The 15,728-nt window shown below is 40.3% G+C and overlaps 2 protein-coding genes across 4 annotated transcripts in view; one reads left to right on the top strand and one right to left on the bottom strand.

The window, feature by feature from the left end:
* The window catches only part of LOC310743925 (uncharacterized protein), a 797,205-nt gene that overhangs the window by 251,244 nt on the left and 530,233 nt on the right, over positions 1-15,728 (top strand). The window lies entirely within an intron of this gene.
* The window catches only part of PDZRN4 (PDZ domain containing ring finger 4), a 220,950-nt gene that overhangs the window by 100,855 nt on the left and 104,367 nt on the right, over positions 1-15,728 (bottom strand). Inside the window, exon 1 of one of the 2 annotated variants that reach the window (XM_083574418.1) lies at positions 12,769-13,097. The exons of the other annotated variant lie outside the window; for it this stretch is intronic. Coding sequence (XP_083430544.1) covers positions 12,769-12,837 — 69 coding nt within the window. The 5' untranslated portion in view covers positions 12,838-13,097. Of the gene's footprint in view, positions 1-12,768; positions 13,098-15,728 lie in introns of those variants that run through there. 2 annotated transcript variants of the gene reach the window in all.

The following is a 15,728-nucleotide window of genomic DNA, read 5'->3' as shown; positions in this document are numbered from 1 at the left end:
TTCATCAGAATCTGAGGCCTGGCTACATGGTCTGCCTCCCTGTGAAGTGCAACAGCTGACAACATGTATCAGGGCTTTTCAGCGTTTGTCTCCAGGATCTTAAATTCTGCTCCCTGGGACTTTGTGTCGGGAACAGCTAGATCTGCCAGCAGCTCTCTTCTATGGCGAACTGTAGGTGGCAGCTTCTCAACGAAGATTGATTGATTAATTGATTTATAAATGGGATGGGGAACCTGTGGCTAATCAGATGTTGTTGGACTTAGACTGCCACCAGCCTTAACCACCATGTTCCAATGGTTAGGGAGTCAAGGGACTTGGAGTCCAATAACACCAAATTAAACAATCACAATTACAAATATCTTAATAACAACAACAGGGTAAGACGAATATGATCAAAACCAAAATTCTTAAAATGTAGATGACCAAATAGACTATGGCCTCTAGAAATAACTACTCAAAACTAATTATGCTTGTAAATGGTTCGGTAGCCAGTGTAGATATTTTTCTTGCTCCCAGACCTAATCACTAGTTAGCTGCTTAGATACTTTATGTAATGAGGAATGACAGAAACACTTTAATGATTTACACCTTTTAGAAAGCCTTTTAGAAAGACTTATCACTAAGGAGCTTCACACTAAAAACTGCAACAGTATGCATATAATTAGAATGAAGTACCGTAAAACACATGCAGCTTGAGAGAGAATCAACCAGGGCTGGCTACGGCTACAGGGCTTTCAGGCGGAAAAGAAGCATTATTTTTTTGTGACAAAGTGGCAATAACATGCCTATCTCCCCTACTCCTTCCCCTGGGCTCCCAGGTCCAAATGGACATATTGGACCAGAACTGTAAGAACCAGAAACATGTTCTTAATTTTTTTAAAAGGCTCCCAATGGAAGGCTATCACCCACTTCACTTTAAAAATAGTTCAACACTTCCATTTTTTTTTTTTTTTGACATCACTTGGAACTGCAATGCAAGTTTTGTATCCTTGGAGTAGAATATAATAAACAACTGTGGTTGTAAGGACATCTTCATATGAGCAAAGGCTGCCTAACCAGCAGCAAAGCTGAACTAAACTATTGTTTGGAAACATCGGCAGAAGCAGAATGAAAAACAACTTCGGGATTGAGAAGCAAGTTAAACAAGGTATTGGGGAGGGGAAGGGAAAAAAGGCTCAAGTTCACATGATATCAAGTTCAACCCTATACAAAACACACAAATGAGAAACACACACACACACACACACACACACACACACACACAAAATCCCCCCCCAAGTAGTTTTGAAAACTATTACTGGAATTCAGAGATTAAAGAACATGGATCACTTCAGTTTCTATACACATGACAAGGCTTACCTAAGTCTTGGTTTTATCAGAACTCTGCATACTACAATGGAGATCACTTTCTAGCATTGTCTCCGAAACTATTTGTCAAGTGGTATGGAGGACTACAATCAGAAAGGAGACCCTCAACGCCCTACCACACCACAACTGCAAATACAAAAGCTCCCTACACAGTGGTTGAGTTCAGATATAATACAAAGCTAGGGTTTAATGCAGGGATGAGGAATACTTTTGATCCTGAGGGCTACATTCCCTAGAGCAGGCTTCCTGAAACTCAGCCCTCTAGATGTTTTGAGACTACAGTTCCCATCATCCCTGACCACTGGCCCTGCTAGCTAGGGATCATGGGAGTTGTAGGCCAAAAAACATCTGGAGGGCCGAGTTTGAGGAAGCCTGCCCTAGAGGGTAACATTCTGGGAGGGGGGTCACATGACAGCAGTGGGTGGGCCAATGGATACACCTCTCACGTACAGTAGGCTAGAGTCCAGACACACAAAATAGGAGGTTTCTACACATACAGGGAAGAGAGAGCCCTGTTAGAACTTCCAGCGTGGCAGCAATTGCTCATCTTGTGCAATTACATGCAAAATGTACAATTTTCAGAGGAATGATGGAGTTTCCCCTTATTGTCCATTTTCATTCTCAATTTCTGGGCACAACCTGAATGTAAGTTCAGGGGGAAGTCTATTAATCTCTTGCTGTTTTAAAAGGCAACAGCATAGGCAAATAGGCACATCTCTACCCAACTCATCCAAGTTATTGGTACCTGATTCTCATTTTACTTTTCGCACCAAGGATTTGAATGTGTGATCCTTTAAAATACACATGACCAGGGACAAAATCCTTTCCTAATCACCACTCGAATGTATTTTAAAGGAAGAACTGCTGAAAAATAGTGTATGTACACTTTACATCTGATGTTTGTGAATGAATGCAAACACTTAAGTGAGAATTGGCCCTGACAGGTTTGTGAGTATTGGACTTTAAAGTCCTGTCATTGTGTCCCAAGAAAAATATTAATGTTGCACTTTACAGGTGCCATATACACCACCAGCAAAACAGATGCAGAATTGTGTCTATTGTTAATTGTGATGAATCAGTTATTGATTAAATAAATAGTAATAACTGCTTAGCCTACTGTATATATCACCAGAAAGTCTGATTTGCTCCTTTAAAATGTAGGATCAATTGAAGGGCACATTTTTCTTTTCTTTGTTCTTTCCCATCAATTTTAATGGGTGCAGAACATCAGTCACATCTAATATAATGAGACAAGAAGATGGATGGGTACATTTGAAGATACCAGTCACTGGACAGAAAACATCCTGAAGTAGTGAGTGTTGTAGCATAGGTTCAACGTTGCAGCCTGGACAATAGGTGAAACTACAATGTATAATTTGGTATTCACATACAGCAAAAATCCATTTTCTGCCACTATTCATCATGTCCCATATTAAGTCTTTCAAAGGCATTTTTTTTCTATTGAACATCGTCAAGTAACAATTTTTAATCCAAGAAAGTGAATAAAACCAAGAACAACAAGGTCATACAGAGATAAATGGTAAAAATATACTAGGTATGAAGAAAAAAACCAACAGCTTTGACTAAGAAAGTTTCCAACACTTGTATAGCATGTTTCTGGAATTCAAAAAGCACCATACTTAAAGAGCAAATAACCAAAAATAGTAATGCATGTTATTTTTCTTCACCAAGACAAAAATCTTCCTAAGCAAGATCTGCATCTATAGGCCATGGCAGGTGCTAGAAGAAAACCCATTAGAATTTTCAGTCTAATCTGTGGAAAATAGGTCTCTAGTTTCATATCTAGCAACTAAAATCTGCACATCAAGCCAAATAATAATAATAATAATAATAATAATAATAATAATAATAATAATTATACCCCACCCATCTGGCTAGGTTTCTCCAGCCATTCTGGGAGACTCCCAACAGAATATTAAAAACACAATAAAACATCAAATATTAAAAACTTCCCTAAACAGGGCTGCCTTCAGATGTCTTCTAAAAGTCAGGTAGCTGTTTATTTCCTTGACATCTGATGGGAGGGCATTCCACAGGGCGGGCACCACTACCAAGAAGGCCCTCTGCCTGGTTCCCTGTAACTCACTTCTCGCAGTGAGGGAACCACCAGAAGGCCCTTGGAAAGTGGAATACTAACTACAAAGTGAAATACTATCATTTTAGCACTATTATATACAATGTGACAACAAAACAAAACAAACTCTAAGCATTATGACTGTGATGCATTATTTGTATTCAGTAATTTCTTATTTTGTTTGTTGAATCCCCCCCCCCCCATACTACTAATAAAATGCAAGAAAATTCATAGAAATTAAACACACAGGGCTGTATCCAATGCTGTCCATGCATGAGCAGATTTCCATTCGTGCAACAAAACTTCACCTTCCTCTTATTCTTCCTGCACCCCCACCCTTCAGCACCCTCAAAATATGGTCCAGAAAGTTGGGGGGACAACTCTCCAGAATCTCCAGGATAGAAGGTGGAGTGGGGGGCTGCAGGAGGAAGCAGTGACAACTGTTTGCCCTCCTTTTCTGTGGACACATTTGCTGGATGAAAACCTCTTCTGTGTATCACGGGTGCTGATTTTGTATTTCATACATTGTTGTTACATGCCCTGAGCCCTTGGGAAACAGGTGGGCAGAATCTATATTTTAGGACAGTTTCTAGTGTGAGGTGTGAGCAGAATTCACAGCGGAACAACTGGATAGGAAGGTGCTTGGTTCTCATTGGCTGAATTCACTGGGAGGCATGATCAGATTTATTTCATACTCACTTCACTTTTTCCAATGTAAGTGAATGGTTGCACTTTGCAAATTCATTGGTCAAACTCTTCCCTCAACGTCTGACAGTAGGAGGCCACATTCTAGGTAAGGTGGGGCGGGGGAATCCTTTACAGAATTCAACATGTTGCTATATTCAGAGTGCATAGGGATGCCCAGCACATCTCAAATGTGGAATAAGCCAGTACTAGCTCTGGTCATGCTCTGACATGAGTCATTTTGCTGATATTATTATAATTTATTGAATTTGTTAATTGCTTTATCTTGCCCAGGAAAATGCAAAGCAATTTACAACCAAACGAACAGACAACCCCCCCATCACATAGATGCATTAAAAACAAGAGGAAAAAAGAAATACATTTTTTAAAAAATCCCACCCACTTCTAAAAGGCCACATATAATTAAATGTCAATGGCCTGGTTATAGAGAAAAGCTTTTGCCTGGTGCACTTGGTACCTAAGTGTGTATGTGTGTGTTACATATACTCTCTTCTCAATAGGTTATCAACCAAGGCACTACCACCAAATAGTGGGACCAAGTGAAGGACAAACAAGTATCGTCAAATAGGTTCTCTTTCAGCACACTTGCTGTAGTTGATAAGACCAATCTGGTTGCAAATGTAATTCAAAGGTTCATCACCAATCATTCATGGAGGTACTTCAGTCCAGTTGCAATATCTGGGATCACTTGCTGTAAACGGCATTTGTTTGTTGTCTGTCTCCTAATCCTGTAACTTCCCATGCTTCAATGCTAATCATGATGTCTCCCATGGGACAGCAATTAATCTTTAAGAATGAAATTGTTTTCCAGATTCCCCAAGTAATCTCCTCATGACTCCGGTATTTCTTCTGCTAGTTTTCCATATGGGGCCTATGGAGCTCTTATTGATGCAAGTTCCTGCACTACTTAAATATGTAAAGCTAATCACTCTTGGATCTGACCATTAGGACACCAGAACATGGTCTAAAGAATGAAGATATGAATCCAGTCAACTGTCAGGAAAGGAAGAAGCAGTTGTTTCCCCAAGAGGTTCTGTAACCTCTTTCCACCACCCTGTACCCTTCCCCAGACAGTGGACTGCAATCTGTGAGACAAAAGAGAGCACACTGGCTGTCTCCAACTTCCATTTGTTGCAATGACAAATCCATGGAAGGCCTTTTTACTGCAGCAGCACCCATCTTGAATTAACAGAGAAGAAAGAAGACATAGCAGAGGCACACTGTTGTCCTCTCATGGTGTTGTAGAGACCATCCAAGTTAACATTCTTAGGATTTAATCACCAAAATGGGAAGCGTGTCATGGCTTGAAGGCTTGCAATCAATTTCACCTTCAATTCGTAGATGGGTGGAATAAGTTGACTGATATGAACATCCTCTAAGTTATTTCTAATTGGCCATAGAGACTACTGGTTTGCTGGTTTAGGCACAATAGGAATCTATAGTTTCTGCAAACGAAGTTCAGAAGTAGGAATTGCATGCCAGGTGAGGAGGAGACAGGAAGAGGATGAGATGACATGTGTTCCTAAGATCCTCCTCTGTTCATGCAGATGATGTCAAACCAAATCTGAACCACCTGAGAGAGATACCAAAATCCATTGATTTCATAATTGCCTCCCTTTGCCTCTAAATAGATAAAGAATATTTAGAAGCACGTAGTGTAAAAACCTATCTAGGCTGCATGAGGAAAAGTTTGTGAAGACTTTCTTGTTCCAGCAAGCTTTTGAGAACTGACATTTTAAGAAAAGGGCTGGTGCTGTGATGTTTTTTATTGGAATTATCTGTATCCTTAAAAGGTCTTTAAATCTTTTGATTTTATTAGTACTTAACTGTTTATTTAATGATTGTCTTTTCTATGTTTTTAGCCGTTTTATTTTACTTGTAAACCCCCTTGAGTCCTGGCCTAGAAAAAAGGTGGGATATAAATAAATAAAATGATGATGATGATAATAACAATTCTCTATGTGATCTACAGGTTCTTTTTAGTCGTAAATAAACCAAGTGCTCTATTCCATTGAAATATAACATTCTAAAATTATAGCAAGTAATTAAAAAGAACTTTTGTTTAGGAAATATCTGAAAAATAAACAAGAAACTTGATTTAAGCACTGACTTAAGTTGGCTAGAAATAAATTATTGAGACAGACAGAGAACTACAGATGAAAGGTTTTTAGAAAACTATGAAAAACATTACATTGATAAAGCTAAAGTGCATGGCAATAGGTAACTTCATTCTGCTACAATGTCATACAACAACCACCATTAACAAACTATTTAGGTCTACTGAATAAGAAGTAGAAATTCAGTATTTTTCTTTACATGGTGATAATCACTCATATACGAAAGCTTCTGATTGTAATTCCCAAGTATATAGTTCATTTGCCAAGTAATGTTTGTTCAGTGTACTGTATAGGAAATGTACAAAGATGAATGAATGTACTGCAATTAAGCTAGACTGTAAAATAGAGGAATTTATCTTACCATTCAGTTTGCTATACTTTGATCATTAGATTTCTAGGATAAAGAACAACCAAGAGTATTGTGGCAACAATGTTAATGACATATGTTTTCATAGGTTAGAAAGCAAGTCAGCTAAAAGTGAGAACATGCAAGACTATAGTGCAATGTGTTTACACAAAAGTAAGAACAATTAAGTTCAACAGGAGTTTAAAAAGGTAAAGGACCCCTGACAGTTAAGTCCTGTCACAAACGACTCTGGGGGTGTGGCACTCATCTCGCTTTACTGGCTGAGGGAGCCAATGTTTGTCCACAGACAGTTTTTCCAGGTCATGTGGCCAGCATGACTAAGCCGCTTCTGGCGAAACCAGAGCAGCGCACGGAAACACCGTTTACCTTCCCCACCAGAGTGGTACCTATTTATCTACTTGCACTTTGATGTGCTTTCGAACTGCTAGGTTGGCAGGAGCTGGGACCGAGCAATGGGAGCTCACCCCATCGCGGGGATGCGAACCGTGACCTTCCGATCGGCAAGTCCTAGGCTCTGTGGTTTACACCACAGTGCCACCCGCGTCCTCTTAACAGGAGTTACTCCCAGGTAAATATGTGCTCTTTTGGCACAAAGAAAAGGCTATAACATGGAGAACCTTCCAAGGATGGGCAGGGCCAAAGGCTGAACTGAGGAGGAAGTGGGCAAGGTCACAGACAAAACAAAAATATGAATACATAACAGCAGCCAGGCATGCATTCAGGTAGGCACGCACACAGGTAGGCAGAGATCCTTCTGCCTGATCTTTAAGAATAAAAATAGCATTTCACCCCCACACACCCAAGAGCTGGAGTGGGTGGAAATACCATTTTAACTCTTAGCGATCAGCACTTCACTTATCTTAGTGCTGTGGGAGTACAGCACTATGAGCAGAGATAAATCTCTGCCTGCTACTTTTTACTGTCAAAGAGTGGGCAGAGGTTTGTCTCTGATTTCAGTGCTAAGCTGCACAGCTTCAAGATAAGACATTATCCGATCTCTGCTCACAGCACTGTGATGCTCAGCACTAAGATCAGATGTAAGATATCCCTTGTCTCAGCACTTAGACTGGACATAACAGATCTATGCCCCAGATGTCAAGTGACTAACAGGGGGCAGGGTATGATTTTCCCCAAGCAGCCTCATGAGGCATGCCAGGTCTGTGCGCCACAGGGTTTCCCACAGCTGACATATAGGATTTCAGGCTACCTGCTCCCAGGTTAGGTGACAAAAAATTCAGAGGCACAAAGTGTTTCTCTACCACCCCCCAAGCAAATATCAAGGCAGAACTACATATTACAAGCGGAATTAAAGCAGCATCAGAAAGGGGTAATATTGAGAAGCAAAAGGGTGGTGGCAGAAGGTCTCAACCGTCGTCTTGCAACCCTGTTACTTCAGCACAAATTGTTCCCAAGTTTCCCTCCTCCAACTGCAGTTACAGATACACGTTTACTCCTGCAAACATTTGTTAAAGGACTCTGTGGTACAAGAAGCAGCCAGGGTGATTTAAAGTGGAGGAGCACATTCTTTCCATGCTGTTACTGTACTCACCACCTCCCAGAGTAACTTTTGTTATGTGTGTATATGTAGAATGTGAAGCTCTAGTCTTGGAATAATTATGCTTAGCTGTCTTCCCACCTGAAAACGGAAGGCACTGTGGTTGCAAAATTTTTTGCAGGACCCTCTGCTGCTACACAATAATGTTGTGCAACCTACTGCTGCTGCTGTCCACCCCATATATTGTAGCCCAATACTTCTTACTGCTCTCTTTCCTTTATTGCTATGTTCTGTCAGAGAAACATAGTGCAGCTCTACTTTAGCTACATGTATACTTTTGGCTACATTCATTTGGATGAATCTGAATCGAACAGTGAACTGAACACAGTGACAAACATGAAGTGGAATTACGGTAGTTCCTTTTTGAACATGCTGATCTATAACTAGTTCCTTTTTCAAATAAACCTTCCAAGCTCTGTATGGCCCTATTCACATCTTGCTTTGGCTCAGTTCTGCCCCACAACCCAATGACTTTCTTTGTGGCTCAATGGCCCTTCATGGAAGAAGTTTATCCACTAATGCTTTGGCATGAGAACAAACAGAGTTAAGCTGTAGCTGCTATAGAGCCATGCAGCAGGTACTTCTCTAGTTAGACAAAACAGCAGCTATAGTAACAGGGGAAAGGCAGAATAATAGGAAAATGCACCCAGCGCCATGAATGCTTCCTGTACATTCCTGATGAAAAAATGTGTGATTAAAAAGAAGGGTTTCACTTTATGGGAAATGGGACTGATGAACCAGCACAGGCAAGGATGATAGCCAAGGTAGCTAAGAGCCCATACAATACGGGGACGCAGAAGGAGCTGTGGTCTAAACCACCGAGCCTCTTGGACTTGCCGATTGGAAGGTCAGCGGTTCGAATCCGTGCAACGGGGTGAGCTCCCATTGCTCTGTCCCAACTCCTGCCAACCTAGCAGTTCAAAAGCACACCAGTGCAAGTAGATAAATAGGTACCACTGTGGCAGGAAGGTAAGCGCGTTTGCATGCACTCTGGTGTCCGTCATGGTTTAGTCATGCTGGCCACGTGACCCGGAAAGCTGTCTCTGGACAAACGCCGACTCCCTTGGCATGAAGGCCTGAAAGCGAGATGAGTGCCGCAGCCCCATAGTTGCCTTTGACTGGACTTAACCATCCAGGGGTCCTTTACCTTTTTACCTTTACCTGATAGCCAAGGTAGCTAAGAGCCCACACAACAGGGTCAATCCAAGACATAAGGATTAGGATCAGGCAGCCAGAAACTAGTTGAGAAATCTGTGGGACCTCAGCTTTGAATCTTTTGACATAGCACTAACTTTTAGGGTGCTTTGGGCACCCTATCCAAGGTCCCTTGCACAGCCCTGTTTGTGAAAGGGTACAAAATTGTTTGCAGAATGGAATAAATATACTGGGGTAAGAAAACACAACCGTGCTAGTGAGGCAGTCAAATTACATTCTCTCTCCTGATCAACCACACTTATTGGAAGGCGTGTTTGGGACAAAATGTGAAGAGGGATGTACATTCTGAATGAATTGAGACTAATGCAATTTGGCTAAACATTATCTGCAACTGGGTTTACTTCCAACCATCTGCCTGGCTTTACTTTCAACGGGATGCATATTTTGAGGCATATTCAAATACGCAGCCTCCTCAACTAAGCATGCATAAATGGTATGTGACTAGAGTTAGCTAGATCAGGGTGAAAGGCTGGACACACAGCTTTGGTAGACAATGAAACTTCCAATACAGTGTGGCAACATAGAAGTATTTCCACGTTTCCTAGGCAACAGGGGGATCATTTGCTCTCTACAACCATACAGACTGAAAATAATAGGAGTGTTTTCATTTACCTTCAGTGATGTCATAAAAGCAACCAAACCTTACTGGCTATGTGACACCATGATATCATTATGTTCATTACGTGATCCCTGAATGGATAAAATTGTGCTATGAATTAGACAGAATCCCAGAATTGGCAACATATTAGGGCTGTGGTGCAAAAAACAAACAAACAAACACAAAGCACCTCCCAGATGGGAGTTTTCTCAACAGGGTTTGAAAAGCAGACTTTTAATCAAATCATAAATTGACCTTTGTGAAAATTCTGCATAATGCTCATTTTGACAACTATGCTCACCACATTTAACCTAATGTCATATTAATGAACTATTTCCAGCTGCAAATTGTTTAGTAAATGCTTATTGTGCATTTCTCACATCAACTTTGAATCCTCATTCCTATTTTACAGATGTAAAACTAAAGGGGGCATCGGTTATCCAAGACCATACTCTATGGCAGAGTTCCAAGTCCTCCAGATACAAGTCCACAGACTTGGACATACAGTTGTAAGAAAGAGAATGTGGAAAAAAACAGAACTGCTTTCTTGCAAATAATACAGCTCACATTAGTCTCATGGCAATATTAGCATTTTTGTTTTTGTATAGCAGAATGGAACATTCTTTTGTGACAGCAGTTGCTAGCGGGGAACACTTCTCTAAAATATGCTTGATCTGACATGTGATCATAGAGCTGCATATATACTGGAGCAAAAACAGAAACTAACTCAAAGATCCACATAGTAACAGCTAGAAAAAGGCATAACACTACAGTACTGCTTTCTTTACAAGCCTTTATCAGTGACATTTCCCCCACAATCCAGAATGCAAAAAGCTGGAGGTTTGCCTGTATACTGCTCTCCTGGAAGACTCACACAGATTCTTCCAGGGATTATACCTTATCAGGTAAATACCAGGGTTAAAGTGAAAGTGGTAATTCATTTCCCTCCTCTGTCATTTCTTTATCATGAAAGCTGCAACCTCTGGCAGAGGAGGAAACAAACAAGCAAGAGGATGAATACCTCTGGAATCCCCCAACAATGGCAGACACTTTTGCATGCTTAAAAAGCTTTAGTATTCAGTGTCAACTTCAAGCAAATTTCACAAAAATGTACTTAACATATCCCCCAGCTCCAATGTAGTTAAGATATTCCTTGTGAAATTCAGACGGAGGCTTGATCTGTTTTCTTATAGCATGGTCTGGCTTCTTTGATCTGCAATACTGTAATCTACTGAGCTATTTACATTTTGTATTTTTAAAGGTCTCTTTGGCTACTTGCAGTCGGAAGGGAGGAGGATGGGAGGAGAGAAGTGCTACTTTCCTATTCCCTATCTTGCAACTGTCAGGGAAAAAAAGCAATGATAGAATTACTTCTAAACTGAAGGAAAGTGTTCCACCTAGAGTCCATTTTCTGAGCTGAAAGCAACTGACAGGTTATCTGCCTTCGGATGCTATTTTTAGTATTTGGGAAGTACTTGATTCTTTGTGGGGGGAAGATGGTATTAAAAAGAAGCAGAGATATTGTCCCTGGTTATAATTGACAATGTTAATCTTCTTTTTCCCCTCCATGGTGATAAAAAAGTCATTTTTATATTTAATTAATGCAGGGGATCGCTTTGGAAACTGGCTAATGAGGCTCTGATCACATTACCATGAAAATGTGCATTAACTCTGCAACTGAGGAGGATGTTTCATGTGTAGAGAATCCACTTTGTAATTAGTCCACTGTGAAATGAATCACGTCAGGAAGAATTTGAAGGGGGGGAAATAGAAGAAAAACAGTAGGCAATGGGTACTTAGTCACTGCTGTGCCAACAGACCACCAACATTCTACACTGTTTTGTCCTCAATCCTTAGCTCGTCATCTACAGCGCAGTCAAAAACTGGAAGTGTTCAGCCTCTGTCAACAGTGACATGCCAAAGCATGGGAAAATTACAAAGAGGAAGAGAACAGATGCTGAGGCACTAAACTTTCATCTGCCAGATCTCCAGAGCAAAAGCCAAATCAAAACGAAATCCACACAATTCAAACCTGGGTGCAATAGGACTTGTGCAAAATTACAGGCTAATAGGGTAACATTTATTTCCTTCATCTCTCCCTCCTTATTCTAACTGCACAACAAGCCCGTGTTATCGGATTACAGAAATATTCCTGCTGTTGGGACACAGACTTAAGTAAGCACATGATAAATCAAGCTCTCTGACTAATATTGAGGAACAGTACAAAGGACAGAGTAACGGCCGATAAAAGCATCCTTTAAAATCAGGCAGCTCAACCCCTATTCAAAACGAGAGAAAGAAAAATAGCTCTGATAATTTACTGTTAAACAAAACAGTCATTTCTAATTAAAAAGAGCTATCTCTATAGCCTTGGTAGCACATGCTAAGCCATAAAACTTCCTCCAGTAAACTTCTTGAAAACACTTGAGACCCAAGTGCTGGCAAATCCTACCTGTTAAATCCTAACAGCTGCAAAAGTGTCATCTGTGTAACTGATAGAAAATCCACTTACCAAATCTAAAGATGCACATTACGATATGGTTCAATGATAACGCATGTCCCTGGCTGAGAATTTGGCAAAAAAAGATGTACAGCAATTTTTAAAAGAAACACACAGGGAGTCAAATATGCAATCACACACACACACATACACACCAAAACACAAAATCAACACCCCCTCATTTTCACCAAGTGCTTTGCAAACAGCACAAAATTACAGAGCTTCTTACAAAAACCTTCTGCACTCACCTGGGAAACTTCATAAAGCAGTTTGTAGTGTTCCTCCCTCTTTTGAAAACTGCACAAATTGCAACCCATTCTAGTAAGAAATAATGAAAGAGCAAGGCTTCTAATTTCCCAAGGACTGAGAGGCAAACGCACTGACAGGGAAGCACCCTCCAGACTTGACTACTGTTTTTCATCAGTCTCTCCGGTGCAGGAACACAGACACGCCACTGTTAGCTGGAAGCACAAGCCAGGGTAGTGTGTGTAAGCAGCAGCATGCTCTTCTTCTTCTTCTTCCCCAAGTATCTTACACTCACGTATACACACAGACATACACAGAGTTTCATCTCAGTTCGCAGCAACACTCCCCCTGTCTCTGCATCAGTGCACATGACTACACAGATTCCAGCTCATGAATATTAATAGAGCCTCATTGATTATTTATGACAGAACGTGTTAGCAGGGAGGGGTGTCATAGCTGCCGCTGATAACAGATGAATATTTACTAATTAAGAAGCAAATGTACTGTGGTTAAACAGAATACACGTGCCGCTAACACTTTTGTTTATTAAAGGTGGAGCTCGTAAGGGGTACCTTTTTCAAACAACAGCAACAACATTTGCCCTTTACCTTTAGGATCAAAGGGATAATATGCATGAGTAGTAATTTTTGGGGAAACATTCTCGGGTTAGGATAGCTCTCCAGCGTGGGCAATAAAATTATGGCACTTGTTTTCAAGTACATGTTTATTATCCCCTCCCAACTTAATGGGGAAAAATTGGTTATTTTTCTTAACAGCTGAACCAAGCAAGACAGAAAAAAGAAAATAAATCCAGATGGTTGTACTACATTCTTTATTTGCGTAGTACTATCAGATCTGCCAAAATACTAAAATTAGAAGGAAGTGTGTTCTAACATTCTGCAATACATAGATGTACCACTTCTAGCATTTATAACTCACTTGCTCGTGAAGCTCTCAATGTCCTCTTCTATTTACAGTATTTTAATTCACTCTGCATATATGTGTATCAAACATGCACATATATAATAGTACATATATCCAAATCTTGTACCATTATCTCCAGTACATTCATTTGGAAGCAGCACCCATTGATTTTAGTGGAATGTACTTCTATCAATCTGAAAGATTGCACGGTCACCTGTAAAAGAGCCTATGGAAACTTGTCTTCCATGCATGGTTTGCTCGCCTGGATGCAGAGCTGCATGCGAATTATGAGGGGGAGGAATCCCATCAATACTTTTGCAATTCAGTGGTATAAATGCTATTGTGTCATATGTGCATCACTGCTAAGATAGTTGATACTGCCACCTTTGATCAGCTGTATGGATTTGAGAGATGGCCTTATAAGCACCTTCTTTCCTTCTGTCTTCAACAGGTGATCAATGCAGTAAAAAGCTGGTTTGTGGGGGGTTATTGTTTTTTTAAAGAAAAATCTGTTCGCTAGTAGTGAAGATCTTTGGACTGGGCCCAACGGAGCTGTAATGGGGGTGGGGTGGGGGAAATAACCTGAAAGTTAATTTCTGCTGAAATCAATGCGGCTTCCTTACATGCAACTTTAAAAAAAAGAATTGGGGTGCTAGATAAATAACTCTCCTAATTAATTTGCACAATGGGGCATAAATTTTTGAATAACCAGGGATGGAAATATAACTTTAATGTGAACATGAATTAAAGTAATTATGTATATGATCTTTATTTTTAAATATTAAAAAGCTTCTGTAAGAGCTTGCCACAAAGCCTAATTTTGCCATTTGTCAATTAGCTTTTTATAGCTCTATGGTTCTCTCTATTCGCATAAAAACAAGGACACATTTAAATGAAACTTAGATCTTTAAAAAAGTGCAAATTCCTCACATTTAAATCCAATCCCAATGTCATATGTTATACAGAATGCAGCTCATAAGTGTATTTCTTAAAAAATAAATTCACATCATGGTAAAAATCTGGTCCTTTTCCATGACTTCTTTTGTTTAAAACCAGTGCTATCTGACACATTCACTAATTAAATATAGCTGGCTCTTGTTCTGAAAAGTCTTAAACTTAATGGGATGCCAGGTGGACTCTGGTGCAAAAAATAATTACTTTATAGCCAATGAAATCAGTCAAGTTAATCTTGACATTGGCTCCTAATATACTTAATTGATAAAGTACTGCAGGGTTTTGTTTTATTTTTTTTCCAAAAAGTGCTTTGTAAAATGTGTGGGGTTTTTAAAAAAATCAATACTAGGAAATGATCCTAATGAGTACTAATTGTTAACAAATTGGCTTTGCATCTAGCAGCACCTCAAACACCACCAATGCAGCATGGAAAGCAGACCCACAGCCATACACTGCTTATCATTCCTTTCCCTTGAGATGTAATAATCCGATTTTCTGGGCCTTGATTTTAACCTAACTGGCTGGATCAAAGCCACGGAGGGCAACCTATTTAGAAACAGCTTCACTGATGTCAATGTGGCATCACGGGTGTCAATATGGCACATGTAAGTACCACTATACAAATAATAAATGAACCTGCGATCAGCTAAAAATGAAATTTCACCTGCCCAATAAATAAACTTAAAAGCTCATAGAAATAACTGCATATTTTAGGTATGTATGCATCAAACCATGCAAGACAGAAGCTGTATCAGCTCTAAGCGTCAAGAATAAAATATGAAATTTCCCTCTGGGCCACATGTTCCCAAAGAAGGGTTGCCCCATAATCTTTATTTTAAGGAACATGTAGATAGAACATCACGGGACGAGGGTGGCGCTGTGGGTTAAACCACAGAGCCTAGGACTTGCCGATCAAAAGGTGGGCGGTTCGAATCCCCGCGACGGGGTGAGCTCCCATTGCTCGGTCCCTGCTCCTGCCAACCCAGCAGTTCAAAAGCACGTCAAAGTGCAAGTAGATAAATAGGTATCGCTCTGGCAGGAAGGTAAACAGTGTTTCCGTGTGCTGCTCTGGTTCGCCAGAAGC

The sequence above is a fragment of the Podarcis filfolensis genome (genome assembly GCF_964270895.1).
Source record: "Podarcis filfolensis genome assembly, chromosome: 10".
NCBI classification, from domain to species: domain Eukaryota; kingdom Metazoa; phylum Chordata; class Lepidosauria; order Squamata; family Lacertidae; genus Podarcis; species Podarcis filfolensis.
The sequence above is the reverse complement of the archived record's forward strand: the minus strand, read 5'-3'. Positions and strand labels throughout refer to the sequence as shown.